Below are 16,307 nucleotides of genomic sequence, written 5' to 3'. Positions count from 1 at the left end.
TTTGGCGTATATATTCTACGAGATTACACACTCGTACTATTGATACACATTCTCATGTGATTGTGTTGGTTATTCAAGGAGAAAGCTATACATCAATTCTATACAGAGATATCACCTAGTCCTCTGGGTCAAAGCTCATCTCAGATGGTCCAAAAAACATCGGAAATGTGTACTGTGGTCAGATGAGTCTACTTTTCGGCTTGTTTTGGGGAAAAATGGACATCAAGTTCTCAGTCACAAAGACAAAAGTGACCATACCGACTTTCATCAGCGACAGGCGCAAAAGCAAACATCTGTCATGGTATGGGGGTGCATCAGTGCAAACGGCATGGATGACTTGCATATGCGTGAAGGTACCATTGATGTGGAGACATATACTGGGATTGTACAGAGACTTATAAAACAGTTTATTCCAGTCCTTGATTCTGATTGGTCAGTAACTGTGTTTTATCAAAGTCCCTTTAAGACAAGTCATTTCACTCGGCGGCCATCTTTGAAACGGCTCAGACTAAATACTTGGGGTTTCGAGTCTGACGACAGCACGAGGGCGTGGCTTGTTCGCAAGGTCAAGGAGCATGCGCCGTTTATATGCTCCCGGAAGACCGCGAAAAACAGCCCCAGAGGAAAAAAAACGTCGATCTAGGTTATTTTTAAGGTTTGTTTAATATTCTCTTTTTTTTTCCAAACATGAATGGTCAAATGTCATCAAATAATTACTTACAAAGTTAATTTGTAGAGTGAACGTCCTAATTATGGCTCACAGGATTCAAACACTGTCTGTGTAGTTTGGTGTTTCAGCGATTATATGTTAAGTGTCAGCTGTTTTAACATTACTTATTTTAACTGTATACCGAAACGTTATTACATATTGACAATTGGTAATGTTTTATATGTTGCGTGGTGTCTCAGTCCAAATGCTTGGTGTCTCAGGTTAGATGCTTGGTGTCTCAGTCCAAATGCTTGGTGTCTCAGGTTGATGAAAGAAGTCAGTGTTTCTCTCTTGTGGCATTCTAGTTCAGTGATGAGGTCAGATTTATTGGTGACGAAGCCAGACACTGTTTTTTTAGATGTTCAGCACTTTAAAACAATCAGGGAGCCATTCTGTGCCAGAAGACTTAGGAAGATGGTCTGTAAGGAAAGACTAGGGGAGAACATTGTGCATTTGAATAGACTTTTGAACTTGAAATGATATATTATAAGATATAATACACTAATATGATATGATATGATATGATATGATATGATATGATATGATATGATACACTATGATATGATATGATATGATATGATATGATATGATATGATATACACATATAGTATTTCTGGTCTGGTCTGCCATTATGCACAGGAAACAGAGGACCTAAAAAAATGTATGAAATGAAATGTGAAAACAGATTCTTCTTATATCATATATTGTATGTGCACTTCAACGCGTGATGTCTCAGTCTAGATGCTGATATGATATGGTATGATATGATATGATATGATATGATATGATATGATATGATATGATATGATATACACATATAGTATTTCTGGTCTGGTCTGCCTCTGCCATTATGCACAGGAAACAGGACCTAAAAAAATATAAAAAATAAAAAAATCTATAAATGTGAAAACAGATTATTCTTATATCATATATTGTATATGCACTTCAACTGAGTTTTCAATAATTCAAATTTATAAAGGCTATAATAATAATAATATAATATAATAACAATAATAATAATAACAATAATATATGAGAAAACATCTAACCTGAGACACCAAGCATCTAGACTGAGACACCAAGCATCTACCCTGAGACACCAAGCATCTAGACTGAGACACCAAACATCTAACCTGAGACACCAAGCATCTAACCTGAGACACCACGCATCTAACCTGAGACACCAAGCATCTAGACTGAGACACCAAGCATCTAGACTGAGACACCAAGCATCTAACCTGAGACACCAAGCATCTAGACTGAGACACCAAGCATCTAACCTGAGACACCAAGCATCTACCCTGAGACACCAAGCATCTAACCTGAGACACCAAGCATCTAACCTGAGACACCAAGCATCTAACCTGAGACACCAAGCATCTACCCTGAGACACCAAGCATCTAACCTGAGACACCAAGCATCTACCCTGAGACACCAAGCATCTACCCTGAGACACCAAGCATCTAACCTGAGACACCAAGCATCTAGACTGAGACACCAAGCATCTAACCTGAGACACCACGCATCTAACCTGAGACACCAAGCATCTAGACTGAGACACCAAGCATCTAACCTGAGACACCACGCATCTAACCTGAGACACCAAGCATCTAGACTGAGACACCAAGCATCTAGACTGAGACACCAAGCATCTAGACTGAGACACCAAGCATCTAACCTGAGACACCAAGCATCTAACCTGAGACACCAAGCATCTAATCTGAGACACCAAGCATCTACCCTGAGACACCAAGCATCTAACCTGAGACACCAAGCATCTACCCTGAGACACAAAGCATCTACCCTGAGACACCAAGCATCTACCCTGAGACACCAAGCATCTAAACTGAGACACCAAGCATCTAACCTGAGACACCAAGCATCTAGACTGAGACACCAAGCATTTAGACTGAGACACCACGCATCTAGACTGAGACACCAAGCATCTAGACTGAGACACCAAGCATCTAACCTGAGACACCACGCATCTAACCTGAGACACCAAGCATCTAGACTGAGACACCAAGCATCTAACCTGAGACACCACGCATCTAACCTGAGACACCAAGCATCTAGACTGAGACACCAAGCATCTAACCTGAGACACCAAGCATCTAGACTGAGACATCACGCATTGAAGTGCACATACAATATATGATATAAGAAGAATCTGTTTTCACATTTCATTTCATACATTTTTTTAGGTCCTCTGTTTCCTGTGCATAATGGCAGAGGCAGACCAGACCAGAAATACTCTAGGTGAGCTTATAATATTTAAAGTTCAAAAGTCTATTCAAATGCAAAATGTTCTCCCTTAGTCCTTCCTTACAGACCATCTTCCTAATTTTTTTGGAACAGAATGGCTCCCTGATTGTTTTAAAGTGCTGAACATCACAAAAAACACAGTGTCTGGTTTCGTCACCAATAAATCTGACCTCAGCACTGTACTAGAATGCCACAAGAGAGAAACACTGACATCTTTCATTGTTTAGTAAGAATGACAATAAGAGATGTTTTGGTTGCTTTTATAGAACTGAAGATTATTATTATAATTTCTTGTCTTTTCATTATAGGTCTGATGATAAAAGAAAGAAAGAAAAAGGGCCACATCGTCTGGTTTGGCAGGTGGAAGATTTGTCAGAGGATGTACCACTTTCTGTCACAAACAGAATAATTCATTGCAGTTGGCTGCACAGCCAAGCTTTTTATTAGGTACATTAGAAGGTAAGCAACATTGCATCTGTACAATAAGGTTGGAAAAAAACCTTTAATATTTGAATAGCCTAATTGCATTACTCTAGAAATATTTTAAAACACAAAAATACTTATTCCGTATTAAGTTAACAGCATGTTTCTTTACCCACTGATAGGTTTAATGTATAAACTTGAAGAGAAATACATTGAATTCAAATTTATTTAGGGGTACCCCCTAATAGTCAACCAAAGGTTAGTCAACAAGAAGAGGCTTAGTCAACAAAAGTTTAATTAGTCTTTAATATGTGCCGATAGATGATAGTTTTTTGTGTCGATAGTCAGAGATATGTTGTTGTTTAAAGGCAAGGCAAAATGGCATTGTTGTTCATCAGCATTTTGTTTTGTTTCCTTAGCAGTGTTTTTCTCACACAACCTCAGTATAAATTTCAGGGCAAATTAACTACGTTTTTTTAGCAAACTCGATGGACGTCCTGAGAAATCTGAATGCGATAGTCTGTGATTGCTGGTGTATTATTCTGACGCTTCTCCTCATGTTTTTTTTACCTACCTGAGCTACTGTTTGCGCACTAATTTTCGACATGTTCATCAAGGATGGTATCTGACAAAAAAAAATAACAGCATAAAAGTGAAGTTGACTTGAATAGGGTTTTTATAATAAGTTAAAACTATATTAACAAATAAAAAATTAAAAGACATACGATTATACATGGTGCACTACTCTCACCTAAGCCTATGCTACTCTTACATCCTACATCATACGTCGGGTCTGAGGTCACTCTTCGGCCGAAACTCAAACTTGCGTTTGGCCGTTGCCGGAAGCCTGGGATTGTAGTTTTTCTTACAAAAAAAAAAAAATAAATCTTTTTTTTTTTTCCAGATTTGACAAATTCAGCGTTGAAAAAGGAGCTTCTAAAGTGAGGAAACAAATGATTATGGACACTCTGAAAGCAGCTCTACAGAAAAATGAAGCAGAGTCATCTGAAATTATTCACATCAACTTGCCACTTGAGACAGCTCACCAACACCACAAGATTTCGGCAGAAAGTGCATACACAAGAAATATCCACCCTCTTGTGAAGAAGAAAATTCAAGAGTATGTGTCATTAGGCATTACTTCTGTGCCTTTCCTTAAAAAAGTGCTTCGGCAATTTGTGAACACTGAACTCTCCGCTTCCGATTGTGTCCTCCCAAAGTCACATGATCAGTGCTACTTTCCATCTAGCCATACTATTCAAAATCATGTGCATTTGCCTTTAGTAGCAGGAAGGTACTCTGGTCTTGATCAGCTTAATTTGGAAGAAAAGCTCAAGAAATGGAAAGATGACGACCCTAGTGCACATTTTTATTTCAGAAAATGCTCAGAAGCCCAAATCATGGACAATAAAGTATCGCAAGATGTTGATTGTGTGAAAAGTGAAGAAGAGGAGTCCATTCAGAACACATTTTTATTTGTGCATCAGTCCCAAGAACAGCAGAGACTTCTGAAACGGTATGGAGACATGGTTCTCCTGGACGCCACATACCGAACGACAAAATATGCCTTGCCACTTTTTCTAGTTGTTGTCAGGACAAATGTTGGCTACAAACCTGTTGCAGAGTTCATCTGTGAAAATGAATCCACCATGGCGATCTCTGAGGCCTTGTCTTTAATAAAAAAATGGAATGATGCCTGGAATCCAAAATATTTCATGACTGATTATTGTGAACAAGAATACCAGGCACTTCAATTGGTTTTCCCACATGCTCAAAAATACCTGTGTTCTTTCCATCGAGAGCAAGCCTGGATTCGCTGGACAAGAGAAAGTAAGAATACTCTTTCTCTTTTCTTTTTCTCCTTCTCTCTTTCGAATGTCTAGCCCTATATATATATATATTTAACTTTTTTTTTTTTTTTTTTTTTTTTTTACAATCAAATCAGTATATCATAACTCAGATAACTGAGGCACCAACAATTGTAACCCTAATTTTGGGTTGTTGATAACAGTAACAGTCACAGACATGTTGCTCATTTTTGAGGACATTTTCAAATTCAGTAATTTTGTTTTCTGTGCTGCTAAGTGCAAAGTTCACTATTTGGGCACTGAAATAATTCAGAAATCAAATCTCAACTCATTTCAAATGTGTCTACATTAAGTATATAGCATGTAATTTGCCCCACGCAAAAATTAGTTTTTTAATTTACATTGCAGTAATTAATATTAAACAAAATACTAAATGAAATTATTTATATATATATATATATATATATATACACATACAGTCCAAAAGTTTGGAAACACTAAGATTTTTAATGTTTTTAAAAGAAGTTTCGTCTGCTCACCAAGGCTACATTTACTTAATTAAAAATACAGTAAAAACAGTAATATTGTGAAATATTATTACAATTTAAAATAACTGTGTACTATTTAAATATATTTGACAAAGTAATTTATTCCTGTGATGCAAAGCTGAATTTTCAGCATCATTACTCCAGTCTTCAGTGTCACATGATCCTTCAGAAATCATTCTAATATGCTGATCTGCTGCTCAAGAAACATTTAATGTGTACAATTGTACAAAATATTTGTGTACAATATTTTTTTTCAGGATTATTTGATGAATAGAAAGTTCAAAAGAACAGTGTTTATCTGAAATCTAATCTTTTGTAACATTATAAATGTCTTTACTGCCACTTTTGATTGATTTAATGCATCCTTGCTGAATAAAAGTATTCATTTCTTTAATTTCTTTTCAAAAAAATAAAAATGAAATTTTTACTGACCCCAAACTTTTGAACGGTAGTGTATAATGCTACAGAAGCTTTGTATTTCAGATAAATGCTGTTCTTTTGAACTTTCTTTCCCTTTCAGTCGGTCACGTTCGACGTACGTCAGTAGTGACCGACGAATTGGGATATCGCTTAGAGAGCCCTATCAGCTTCGTGTAAACTAAAACAAGCCAATGGAATTGGCGTGCGATATTTGCATAATGCGCACCGCCCCCGACAGGTGTATATAAATAGGAAGCAGATGCAATCGCACTCTGTCTTTCGCTTCGGAGCCATTCAGTGGTGTCCTGTTTAAGAAGACTGTTTGTGTGAACTAAACTGCCTCGAAGAGGATTCACAGCAAGCCGTGTGTGCCGGTGTAACGGTGCTACAGCGAGGTCGCGAGCTCCCGAGGATCCGAGCTATAGCTCTCAACTGCTGTTTTCACAGCACACGCCTAGAGTGAAAGTGTGTGTGTTGCGATTTGGGCCGGTTCCTCGGTGTGTCCAGGGAGTGGTGTACCTGGCACATCGCGTCACTCCCTGTGTGCTTCGGCACGAGCGAGTTGACTGTTTTCCCCTTCTAAAAGAGCTTTACAGACGAACCCTGACAGTATGTCATTTCGTCTGTGCGTTAATGGGTGCGGTCGTTCCCTGGTCCCTGCTGATGGGCACAATCGTTGCATCTCGTGTTTGGGCATTCAGCACGCTGAAGCAGCTTTTGTGAATGGTTCATGTTCCCATTGCGGGAACATGACTATCGCGGTGCTGAGGTCGAGACTCTCCTTCCTGAAGTCTCAGGAAGCGGGGGCCCCCTCCCCTGTGCCCCGTTCGACCGTTTTTTCCGGCCCGGGCCGGAATGACGGTTCGGCGGTGTATAGGAAGGGTGACCTGAGGCTTACGGTCAGGGCTTCCCCGCCGAGCGGAAACGCTCCTCGGGCCCCTGCCGCCTCATCAGCACCGCAACCCATCGTGCCACCGTTGGTTTCCGCTGGGCCCTCTACGGACTGTCCAGCCGTTACCTTTGGTGTGCCGGCGGCGGATCGGATGTCGACTGCTGCATCGGAAGGTGAGCCTGAGTCCTCGGGGGAGGAAGATCCGGACGCGCTGCCGCCCGGGACGGTAGCGTGGCCCGAGTCGGATCCCGAGCTCACGGCTGTGCTCTCCCGGGCCGCCTTGTGCGTCGGGCTTGAGTGGAACCCTCCACCCTGTCCCGGCCCATCTCGGTTGGACGATTGGTACTTGGGGGGGGTCGCGCTGGTCAAATCCAGCGTCCCGCCCCAATGCCTTTCTTCCCGGAAGTACACGATGAGGTGACCAGGTCTTGGCAAGCTCCGTATGGGGCTCGTACAGGGCCTGGTCCCTCGTCCGCCTTCACCTCCCTGGACGGCGGGGAAGCCAGGGGGTACGCGAAGCTCCCGCCAGTCGAGCGGTCTGTTGCGATGCAGTTGTGTCCAACGGCCGCTGGCGGGCGCGGTGAGCCGCGTCTCCCGTCCCAGGCCTGTGAATTCTCAGCCGGTCTGACTGAGAAAGCTTACAGTGCCTGTGGGCAGGCTGCCTCTGCCCTGCACGCGATGGCCCTTTTGCAGGTCTATCAGGCAAAAGCGCTGTCGCAGATGCCCCAGGAAGGTCCTGACCAACAGCTGCTTGGGGAGCTGCGCGCTGCCACTGACCTTGCCCTCCGGGCAACGAGGGTGACAGCGCGTTCTGTTGGCCAGGCGATGTCTACTCTGGTAGTCCGGCAACGCCACCTCTGGCTGACCTTGGCAGACATGAGGGAGACCGACAAACATCGGTTCCTGGATTCCCCCGTGTCTCCGGTCGGCCTTTTCGGCGACGCGGTGGAGAGCTGTGCCCAACAGTTCTCCGCTGCACAGAAGCAGGCTGAGGCTATCAGACATGTCATGCCACGGCGGTCCGCTGCTGCCTCCACCCAGCCGCCCGTGGCTCAGCCTCAGCCCGCTCGTCGCCGAGGGCGCCCGCCTGCGTCTTCCTCCGCCCCTGCTAAGTCGGCAAAGCAGCAGCCTACACCAGCCAAACAGCAGGGTGCCGGTCGCGGACGTGGTGCCCAGCCCGTCTCTGCCAAGCCAGGTGGCAAGCGGTCGGGGAAAACTCGGCCCTGAGACGGGCGACCTGGAGCGGAAGGTTCCTGCCCTTCGGGAGAGTATTCCATCTGCTCTCCCACCCCCGGAGGAGGGCCGGGGGGATTTTGTGGCGTCTGTCCATCTACCGCCGCTGGCTCTCCGGAGTCCAGCGGTACCCACTTTGCCACAAAAAGAGCAGTTTCCTCAAACTCCAGGTCACAAGAGGGCGCGTTTGCCAGTGTGCCAGGCCCCGCCTCGCCACTCGCAACCCCCTCCCATTTCGCCAGTAGGCGACAGTGTGGTGGCGCAGACCGCGTCCCGTGCGCCGTCTCCCATTCGCACTGCTGCCTCGCAGAGTCCGACCTCACTCCGGGCCGCTCCCATGCCGTCCGAGTCGGGTCCCTCTCTGCCTTGCTGCCCCACCCCCGGTGCGTCTGTGGTGCCTTTGGTCCCGCTGGCTCGGAGTCTGGAGGCGTGGAGCACGCTTCCCAGCCCGTCCCGCTGGCTCATTCGCACTATCAGACTCGGCTATGCGATTCAGTTCGCCCGGCGTCCCCCGGTTTTCAGGGGTGTCCACTTCACTCAGGTGTCGTTGGACAGTGCACCTGTTCTCCGGGCGGAGATTGCTGTCCTCCTGGCGAAGGATGCAATCGAGCCGGTCCCTCCAGCCGATATGAAGTCGGGGTTCTACAGCCCCTACTTCATTGTACCAAAGAAGGGTGGTGGGCTACGGCCAATCCTGGATCTGCGCGTCCTGAACCGGTATCTTCACAAGATGCCGTTCAAGATGCTCACGCAGAAACGCATTTTCGAATGCGTCCGTCCCCGGGATTGGTTTGCAGCAATAGACCTGAAGGACGCGTACTTTCATGTCTCGATTCTGCCTCGACACAGACCCTTCCTCCGGTTTGCGTTCGAGGGTCGGGCATATCAGTACAAAGTCCTACCCTTCGGGCTGGCCCTGTCACCCCGCGTCTTTACGAAGGTTGCGGAGGCGGCCATTGTTCCCCTCAAGGAACAGGGCGTTCGTATTCTCAACTATCTCGACGACTGGCTGATCCTGGCCAGCTCGCGAGAGCAGTTGTGCGAACACAGGGACATGGTTTTAGCTCACCTCAGCCGGTTGGGTCTTCGGGTCAACTGGGACAAGAGCAAACTCGCCCCCGGGCAGAGGATCTCTTATCTCGGTCTCGAGCTAGACTCGGTTGCACGGACTGCGCGTCTCACCGAGGCGCGCGTCCAGTCGGTGTTGAACTGCCTGAGTTCGCTCAAGCGCAGGACAGCGGTTCCACTGAAAGATTTTCAGAGGCTCCTGGGGCATATGGCATCTGCAGCCGCGGTCACGCCGCTCGGATTGCTTCATATGAGACCGCTTCAACACTGGCTCCGCGGCCGGGTCCCGAGATGGGCGTGGCAGTGCGGCACGCTCCGTGTCCCCGTGACACCGAGCTGCCGTCGCACCCTTGTCCGGTGGTCGGACCCTTCGTTCCTGCGGGCCGGAGTACCCCTCGAACAAGTGTCCAGGCACGCTGTGGTCTCCACAGATGCCTCTGCCACGGGATGGGGGGCCACGTACAACGGGCATGCAGTGGCAGGTCTTTGGACGGGGCCTCAGCTGCATTGGCATATCAATTGCCTCGAGTTGCTAGCGGTACGTCTTGCGCTGGCCCGCTTCAAGAAGCTGTTGTCAGGCAAGCACGTTCTAGTCCGCTCAGACAGCACTGCGGCCGTTGCGTACATCAACCGTCAAGGTGGTCTACGCTCCCGTCGCATGTCGCAACTCGCCCGCCATCTCTTGTTGTGGAGTCAGAAGTATCTGAGGTCCCTTCGGGCCACTCATGTCCCAGGTGTGCTCAACCGTGCAGCCGACGAGCTGTCACGGCAGCCTCCACTTGCGGGCGAGTGGCGGCTCCACCCCCAGGCGGTCCAGCTGATTTGGCAGCGTTTCGGCGAGGCCCAGGTAGACCTGTTTGCCTCCCCGGAAACTGCCCACTGCCAGTGGTTTTATTCCCTGACCGGCGGCACGCTCGGCACGGATGCCCTGGCACACAGCTGGCCCCCGGGTCTGCGCAAATATGCGTTTCCCCCAGTGAGCCTTCTCGCACAACTCCTGTGCAAGGTCAGGGAGGACGGGGAGCAGGTTCTGTTAGTGGCTCCGTATTGGCCCACTCGGACCTGGTTCTCAGACCTCATTCTCCTCGCGACAGCCCCTCCCTGGCCGATTCCTCTGAGGAAGGACCTCCTGACTCAGAGACGGGGCACCCTGTGGCACCCGCGTCCCGACCTATGGAACCTCCACGTGTGGTCCCTGGACGGGATGCGGAGGTTCTGAGTGATCTCCCGCAAGCGGTTGTAGACACCATCACTTCCGCTAGAGCTCCTTCCACTAGGAGTCTCTATGCGTTGAAGTGGAACCTGTTCGTCGAATGGTGCGCCTCTCGCCGAGAGGACCCCCGATCATGTTCGGTCGGATCCGTGCTTTCCTTCCTGCAAGAAGGGTTGGAGCGAAGGCTGTCTCCCTCCACCCTGAAGGTGTATGTTGCCGCTATCGCCGCACATCACCACGCAGTTGAGGGTAAGTCCCTGGGGAAACACGATCTGATCGTCAGATTCCTGAGGGGAGCGAGGAGATTAAATCCTCCTCGCCCTTCCTCCGTACCCTCTTGGGATTTGACCCTGGTTCTCACAGCTCTCCGGGGTCATCCCTTTGAGCCTTTGCAATCAGTCGACCTGAAACTATTGTCTCTTAAGACGGTTCTTCTGGTTGCATTGGCTTCCCTGAAGAGGGTAGGGGATCTGCATGCATTTTCGGTCGACGAAACGTGCCTAGAATTCGGGCCCGGTGATTCTCACGTCATCCTGAGACCCCGGCCTGGATACGTGCCCAAGGTTCCTACCACTCCCTTCAGAGATCAGGTAGTGAACCTGCAAGCGCTGCCCTCGGAGGAGGCAGACCCAGCCCTAGCTTTGCTCTGTCCCGTCTGCGCTCTGCGCGTTTACGTGGATAGAACGCGAAGCTTCAGGACCTCAGATCAGCTCTTCATCTGTTACGGAGGCCAGCAGAAGGGAAAGGCTGTCTCCAAGCAGAGGATGGCCCACTGGATAGTGGATGCCATCGCCTTGGCGTATGATTCCCAGGGCGTGCCTTGCCCGCTCAGGTTGAGAGCCCACTCCACCAGAGGGGTGGCCTCTTCCTGGGCGCTGGCTCATGGCGCCTCGCTGACAGATATTTGTAGAGCTGCGGGCTGGGCGACACCCAACACGTTCGCTAGGTTTTATAGCCTACGTGTAGAGCCGGTATCTTCACGTGTACTCGCATCCACTAGTCGGTAGACGTGTTGTACCCACTCTAAGTGTCGGCTTGCAATGCCATTCCCGCCACTGGCCGGATACGTGCATACTTCTCTCCAGTCGTGTTCCCCGCTTGGCGAACCCTGTCGAGCTCCTCCGCCTCCCCCTTCGGCTCGGACATTGCGGAGTGTCTGATGCCAGGCCTACATCCGTCGCTGACGCTGTCTGTTGGCTGGGGCCCATATGTCGTGACCCCTCTACGTGAGCGGTCCCATATGTGTATTTTCCACGGTTTAAAACTCCCTACGGGCCGAGTCCGTGTCTTTCCCTTAGCAGAGCCAGCTCTGCTGTCACCTGTCAGATGAGTCTCCCCCTAACCAGGTGGAGCCATCCCAGGGACTCCATATGCGTACTGCCCCCCGGGCCAGTCCATATGTGTATTCCCACGTAAACTCCTCCCCCATTGGGTAGGTAGTGGTCTCCGCAGCGTCCCTTCGGGTTCGCTTCCCCAGTGTGTCTAGTTTACTTAGTGGGTAGTGGTTAGACAGCAGTAGACTCTCTCGGTGTAAGCTCGCCCCCTTCACCGCCAGCCGGTGCTATGGGCGGCTGAGCTTGCGCTGGGCACTGGAAGGGGTTTCGTAACTGTGGCGCTTTAGTTGGGATCCCAATTCGTCGGTCACTACTGACGTACGTCGAACGTGACCGACTGAAAGGGAACGTCTCGGTTACGTATGTAACCCTCGTTCCCTGAAGGAGGGAACGGAGACGTACGTCCCGTCGCCACAGTTTCTGTACCCTCGCTGTAGCGCGGACACCAGTTGTCTCCTCAGCGAAAAACAGAGTGCGATTGCATCTGCTTCCTATTTATATACACCTGTCGGGGGCGGTGCGCATTATGCAAATATCGCACGCCAATTCCATTGGCTTGTTTTAGTTTACACGAAGCTGATAGGGCTCTCTAAGCGATATCCCAATTCGTCGGTCACTACTGACGTACGTCTCCGTTCCCTCCTTCAGGGAACGAGGGTTACATACGTAACCGAGACGATTCATCAAGGAATCCTGAAAAAAAAATACACAACTGTTTTCAACATTGAAAATAATCATAAATGTTTATTGAGCAGCAAATCAGCATATTAGAATGATTTCTGAAGGATCATGTGACACTGAAGACTGGAGTAACGATGCTGAAAATTCAGCTTTGCATCACAGGAATAAATTACTTTGTCAAATATATTTAAATAGTACACAGTTATTTTAAATTGTAATAATATTTCACAATATTACTGTTTTTTACTGTATTTTTAATTAAATAAATGTAGCCTTGGTGAGTAGACGAAACTTATTTTAAAAACATTAAAAATCTTAGTGGTTCCAAACTTTTGGACTGTACTGTATATATATAATATATTAGTATTACTTTTTTTAAATGAACAAATATATTTGTCATATTTATTTCTTTTCATATAATTTTAGCTGTTATACGATGAAGAACTTTTCCTACAAAGAAATGTGTGTAATAGAAAAGTACTGATATCATGTGGAAACATTCACGTTAATTTATTTAACTGGACAACGCTACAAATTATGTGTGTAATAAACAGTAATAGTTGTAACATTTTAATGTACCTGTTGCAGGCAAGAACCAACTCTCTGATCAGGATCGCAGTGAACTTCTTGGCCTCCTTCATAGTGTAGCATCTGCACATGATATAGAAACATGTGAGGCAGCGATAAGTAAGCTCAGGGACAGTGTCTTGTATAAGAGTAACACAGCTGTTCGAAACTGTGTTGAGAAAAGGTGGCTCAATATTAAAGAGGTAGGGGTTACAACAGTGTCACCTTGAGAATATTTTTTTTTGATGTCTGTGTATTGTGTCACAGTGGGAATTATAATTAATTGTAGTGCTTTTATGTACATTGACAGTAAAGGTATTTTTGATGTAGTGTAAAGGGAGATCAGAAAGGCTTTTTTTTGCTTGTTACTTGTAACTAGATTTAAAAGATTATTATTTTATTTTATTTTTTTCCCCAGAGGTGGTGCAGAGGATTCTCCCCTCATGGATTTAATGTATCTGTAACCACAAACAATGGCATTGAAGCAATGAACAACTCCTTGAAGAGCTTTTACCTGAAGATTTTGGGTACTAAAACAGTATCATCTTTGGTTGAAATGATTGTTACTGAATTCATCCCAGAGCAGCTCCTCTCATATGCTAAACTTAATTACATGTACAGCAGTCAACACAGAGTATACAGTGGTGATGTTACTGAGTTCCTCTGGGACCGTCCAAGATCTTTTGTGCAACATTGCCTGAAAAACCTAGAGGCAGCTTGTTACTGTACCTCCCAACAGGTTCAAGAGCAGAGAAAGGGGCTTTATAAAGTCCAGAGTGAGCACTCATGTGAATGGTACACAGTGGATCTCGGAGACAAAGACCGTTTTCCGTCATGTGAATGCAGATCTTTTAATTCCACTTTTTTACCCTGCAAGCATTTTTTTGCTGTTTTCAAACACACTGACAACTCATGGTACTCATTGTGCCCAGATTACATCAGCAGTCCTTATGTCACTCTTGACTCGGATGTTGTGTCAAGTCAAAAACATTTGGAGGTGAAGGAAGTGATTGACAAGGACACTACTGTCTGCACCAATAGCTTTGTGGGCAGCGCGTCGACATGTAAGGAAAATGCTGTACATCCTGTTGCCATAGACTGTTGTGACATTCAGTGCTTGAAGACAGACATGGAGGCAAATGAAGTTTCCACTGCACAGTGTGCCCTTAGAGAGAAATTAAAAATTCTCCAGGATCTATCATACATATGCATGGATCATGAGTTGTTACGTAATGCAACTGCAGTCATTCATGAACTTGCAGGAAAGATGAAATGCTCTGTCCCAAAAGAAGACTTACTACCACTTCTAAGTAACCAAGATGACATAAAACTGAAACTTCGTGTACTTCCACCACAGAAAAGAAAAGGAAAGGTGAAAGCCAAAAAAAGGAGAATTGAGAAAAGAATCAGTGGTAAGGTGACTAAGGGAAGGAATGCTTTCTGCATCCATGTTAAGTCACCATTCAATGCAAATTTTTTATGTTGTAGGTGACACAGGGAACCAGTCTGGTTCTTCGAAAGAGAACTTGCTTACAGACTGCACTACAATAGGTTTGCCAGGTGAGTAGTATGTTCAAGTTATACATTGATTAGTATGTTCAAGTTATACATTGATTATACTGCAACTACAGTAATGGCAATAATTTAAGGTGTTATTGCAATGTGAAATTTAAAATATGGTATTATTTGACAGAGGCTGAGACACTTCTGGCAGAGCTGATCAAGTATGACATTGCTGAGGTAGAAAGTGGAGTTAGGTTGTCTGTCTGTGGACAGATGTTAGAGAGCAGGGATTTTAAATCTCTGAAACATCCTCACTGGTTAAATGATAAGGTAGAATTAGGTATTAAGATAGGTTAAAAGGGAAGAATAGGGTTGATAAAGTCTTCAAAACTAAATTTCTTTACTGTTTGTCACAGGTGATAAATGCATACTTGGACACGTTGACACTCGAAAACAACACAGAGGCCAACACTGGAAACTTCTGTTTCAATATTTCTACATACATGCCTCTGCTTTGGGAACGTGACCAATTTGATGACTGGATGTTTAAAAAGGTGATTATGACTAATGTAACTCCTACAATATTTATATGTTACTGTGTTTAAAGGGATAATTCACTCAAAACAAAATTGTCAGTACTCAACCTGTATGAGTTTCTTTCTTCTGATGAACACAAAAGAAGATATTTTGAAGAATGTTTGTAACTGCTGACGGTAGCCATTGATTTCTACTATGGATGTCAATGGCTACCATCAGCAGTTACAAACATTCTTCAAATTATCCTCCGTTTAGCTCAACAGAAGAAAAATCTCATAGGTTTGAACACTTTAAAATAAAAAATTATCTCAAGCTTTACTTACCCTCAAACCATCCTAGGTGTATATGACTTTCTTCTTTCTGATGAACACAGTCGGAGTTGTATTAATAAATATCCTGACGCATCCAAGCTTTATAATGGCAGTGAATGGGATTAACAAGTTTGACTTTGAGGCTCAAGAAAGTGCATCCATCCACCATAAATGTACTCCACACAGATCTGGGGGGTTAATAAAGGCCTTCAGAAACTAAGAAATATGTCTGTGTAAGAAAAATATCCAAAATATCCTCGTCACAAAGGCTCGTTGATGCACGTGCGGAGTGAAGGCTGGCCCGTGTGGTCTGATCCAACAGATGAGCTACTGTAGTTCAAATTGCTCAAGAAGTTAATGCTGGTTCTGATAGAAAGGTGTCAGAATACACAGTGCATCAGTTTGTTGAGTATGGGGCTGCATAGCTGCATGCTGACCCCTGTCTACCACCGGAAGAGCCAACAGTGGACACGTGAGCATCAGAACTGGACCATGGAGCAATGGAAGAATGTTTTCTTTTACATCACATGGATGGCCGGGTGAGTGTGCGTCACTTACCTGGGGAACTCATGGCACCAGAATGCACTATGGGAAGAAGTCGGTGGAGGCAGTGTGATGCTTTGGGCAATGTTCTGCTGGGAAACCTTGGGTCCTGCCATCCATGTGGATGTTACTTTGACACGTACCACCTACCTAAGCATTGTTGAGACCATGTACACCCTTTTAAGGAAATGGTATTCCCTGGAGGCTGTGGCCTCTTTCAGCAGGATAATGCTCCTGACACAAAGCAAAAA

The 16,307-nt window shown here is 46.0% G+C and overlaps 3 protein-coding genes across 4 annotated transcripts; all 3 read left to right on the top strand.

Annotated features, from left to right (window-relative positions):
• The first annotated feature begins 328 nt into the window (after positions 1–328).
• On the top strand, positions 329–2,868 carry LOC125256009 (histidine-rich protein PFHRP-II-like). The gene is made up of 2 exons (XM_048171636.1): positions 329–353; positions 1,772–2,868. The coding sequence occupies exons 1-2, from the start codon at positions 329–331 to the stop codon at positions 2,866–2,868; spliced, it is 1,122 nt and encodes a 373-aa protein (XP_048027593.1).
• On the top strand, positions 506–13,789 carry LOC125255830. Of its 2 annotated transcripts, XM_048171333.1 has the most exons (5): positions 506–655; positions 2,915–2,969; positions 3,069–3,201; positions 3,284–5,228; positions 13,581–13,789. In XM_048171333.1, the coding sequence occupies exons 4-5, from the start codon at positions 4,352–4,354 to the stop codon at positions 13,613–13,615; spliced, it is 912 nt and encodes a 303-aa protein (XP_048027290.1). In that variant the 5' UTR covers positions 506–655; positions 2,915–2,969; positions 3,069–3,201; positions 3,284–4,351; the 3' UTR covers positions 13,616–13,789. The 2 variants fall into 2 exon arrangements, with proteins under 2 accessions (XP_048027290.1, XP_048027291.1); XM_048171334.1 differs by lacking the exons at positions 506–655; positions 2,915–2,969; positions 3,069–3,201 and having other exon boundaries at positions 3,393–3,434; positions 3,581–5,228.
• A 42-nt stretch (positions 13,790–13,831) lies between these two features.
• Positions 13,832–15,906, top strand: LOC125255832. The gene is made up of 5 exons (XM_048171336.1): positions 13,832–14,574; positions 14,651–14,722; positions 14,856–14,995; positions 15,082–15,219; positions 15,542–15,906. The coding sequence occupies exons 1-5, from the start codon at positions 14,292–14,294 to the stop codon at positions 15,731–15,733; spliced, it is 825 nt and encodes a 274-aa protein (XP_048027293.1). The 5' UTR covers positions 13,832–14,291; the 3' UTR covers positions 15,734–15,906.
• The last annotated feature ends 401 nt before the right edge of the window (positions 15,907–16,307 follow it).

The sequence above is a fragment of the Megalobrama amblycephala genome, linkage group LG20 (assembly GCF_018812025.1).
Source record: "Megalobrama amblycephala isolate DHTTF-2021 linkage group LG20, ASM1881202v1, whole genome shotgun sequence".
In the NCBI taxonomy this organism is placed as follows: Eukaryota; Metazoa; Chordata; class Actinopteri; order Cypriniformes; family Xenocyprididae; genus Megalobrama; species Megalobrama amblycephala.
Note: the sequence above shows the minus strand (reverse complement) of the source record. Positions and strands in the feature narration are given on the sequence as shown.

What these genes read in the sequence shown, in the direction of transcription:
- LOC125256009 (XM_048171636.1), top strand. Translation starts at nt 329, where the DNA reads ATGGATGACTTGCATATGCGTGAAG. An exon ending in TGACTTGCATATGCGTGAAG is followed by an intron (nt 354 to 1,771) that starts GTACCATTGATG and finishes TGAGACACCAAG; the next exon opens with CATCTAGACTGAGACACCAA.
- LOC125255830 (XM_048171333.1), top strand. Translation starts at nt 4,352, where the DNA reads ATGATTATGGACACTCTGAAAGCAGCTCTACAGAAAAATGAAGCAGAG. An exon ending in GATTCGCTGGACAAGAGAAA is followed by an intron (nt 5,229 to 13,580) that starts GTAAGAATACTC and finishes TTTTTTCCCCAG; the next exon opens with AGGTGGTGCAGAGGATTCTC.
- LOC125255832 (XM_048171336.1), top strand. Translation starts at nt 14,292, where the DNA reads ATGGAGGCAAATGAAGTTTCCACTGCACAGTGTGCCCTTAGAGAGAAA. An exon ending in AATTGAGAAAAGAATCAGTG is followed by an intron (nt 14,575 to 14,650) that starts GTAAGGTGACTA and finishes TTTATGTTGTAG; the next exon opens with GTGACACAGGGAACCAGTCT. An exon ending in ATGACTGGATGTTTAAAAAG is followed by an intron (nt 15,220 to 15,541) that starts GTGATTATGACT and finishes AAACCATCCTAG; the next exon opens with GTGTATATGACTTTCTTCTT.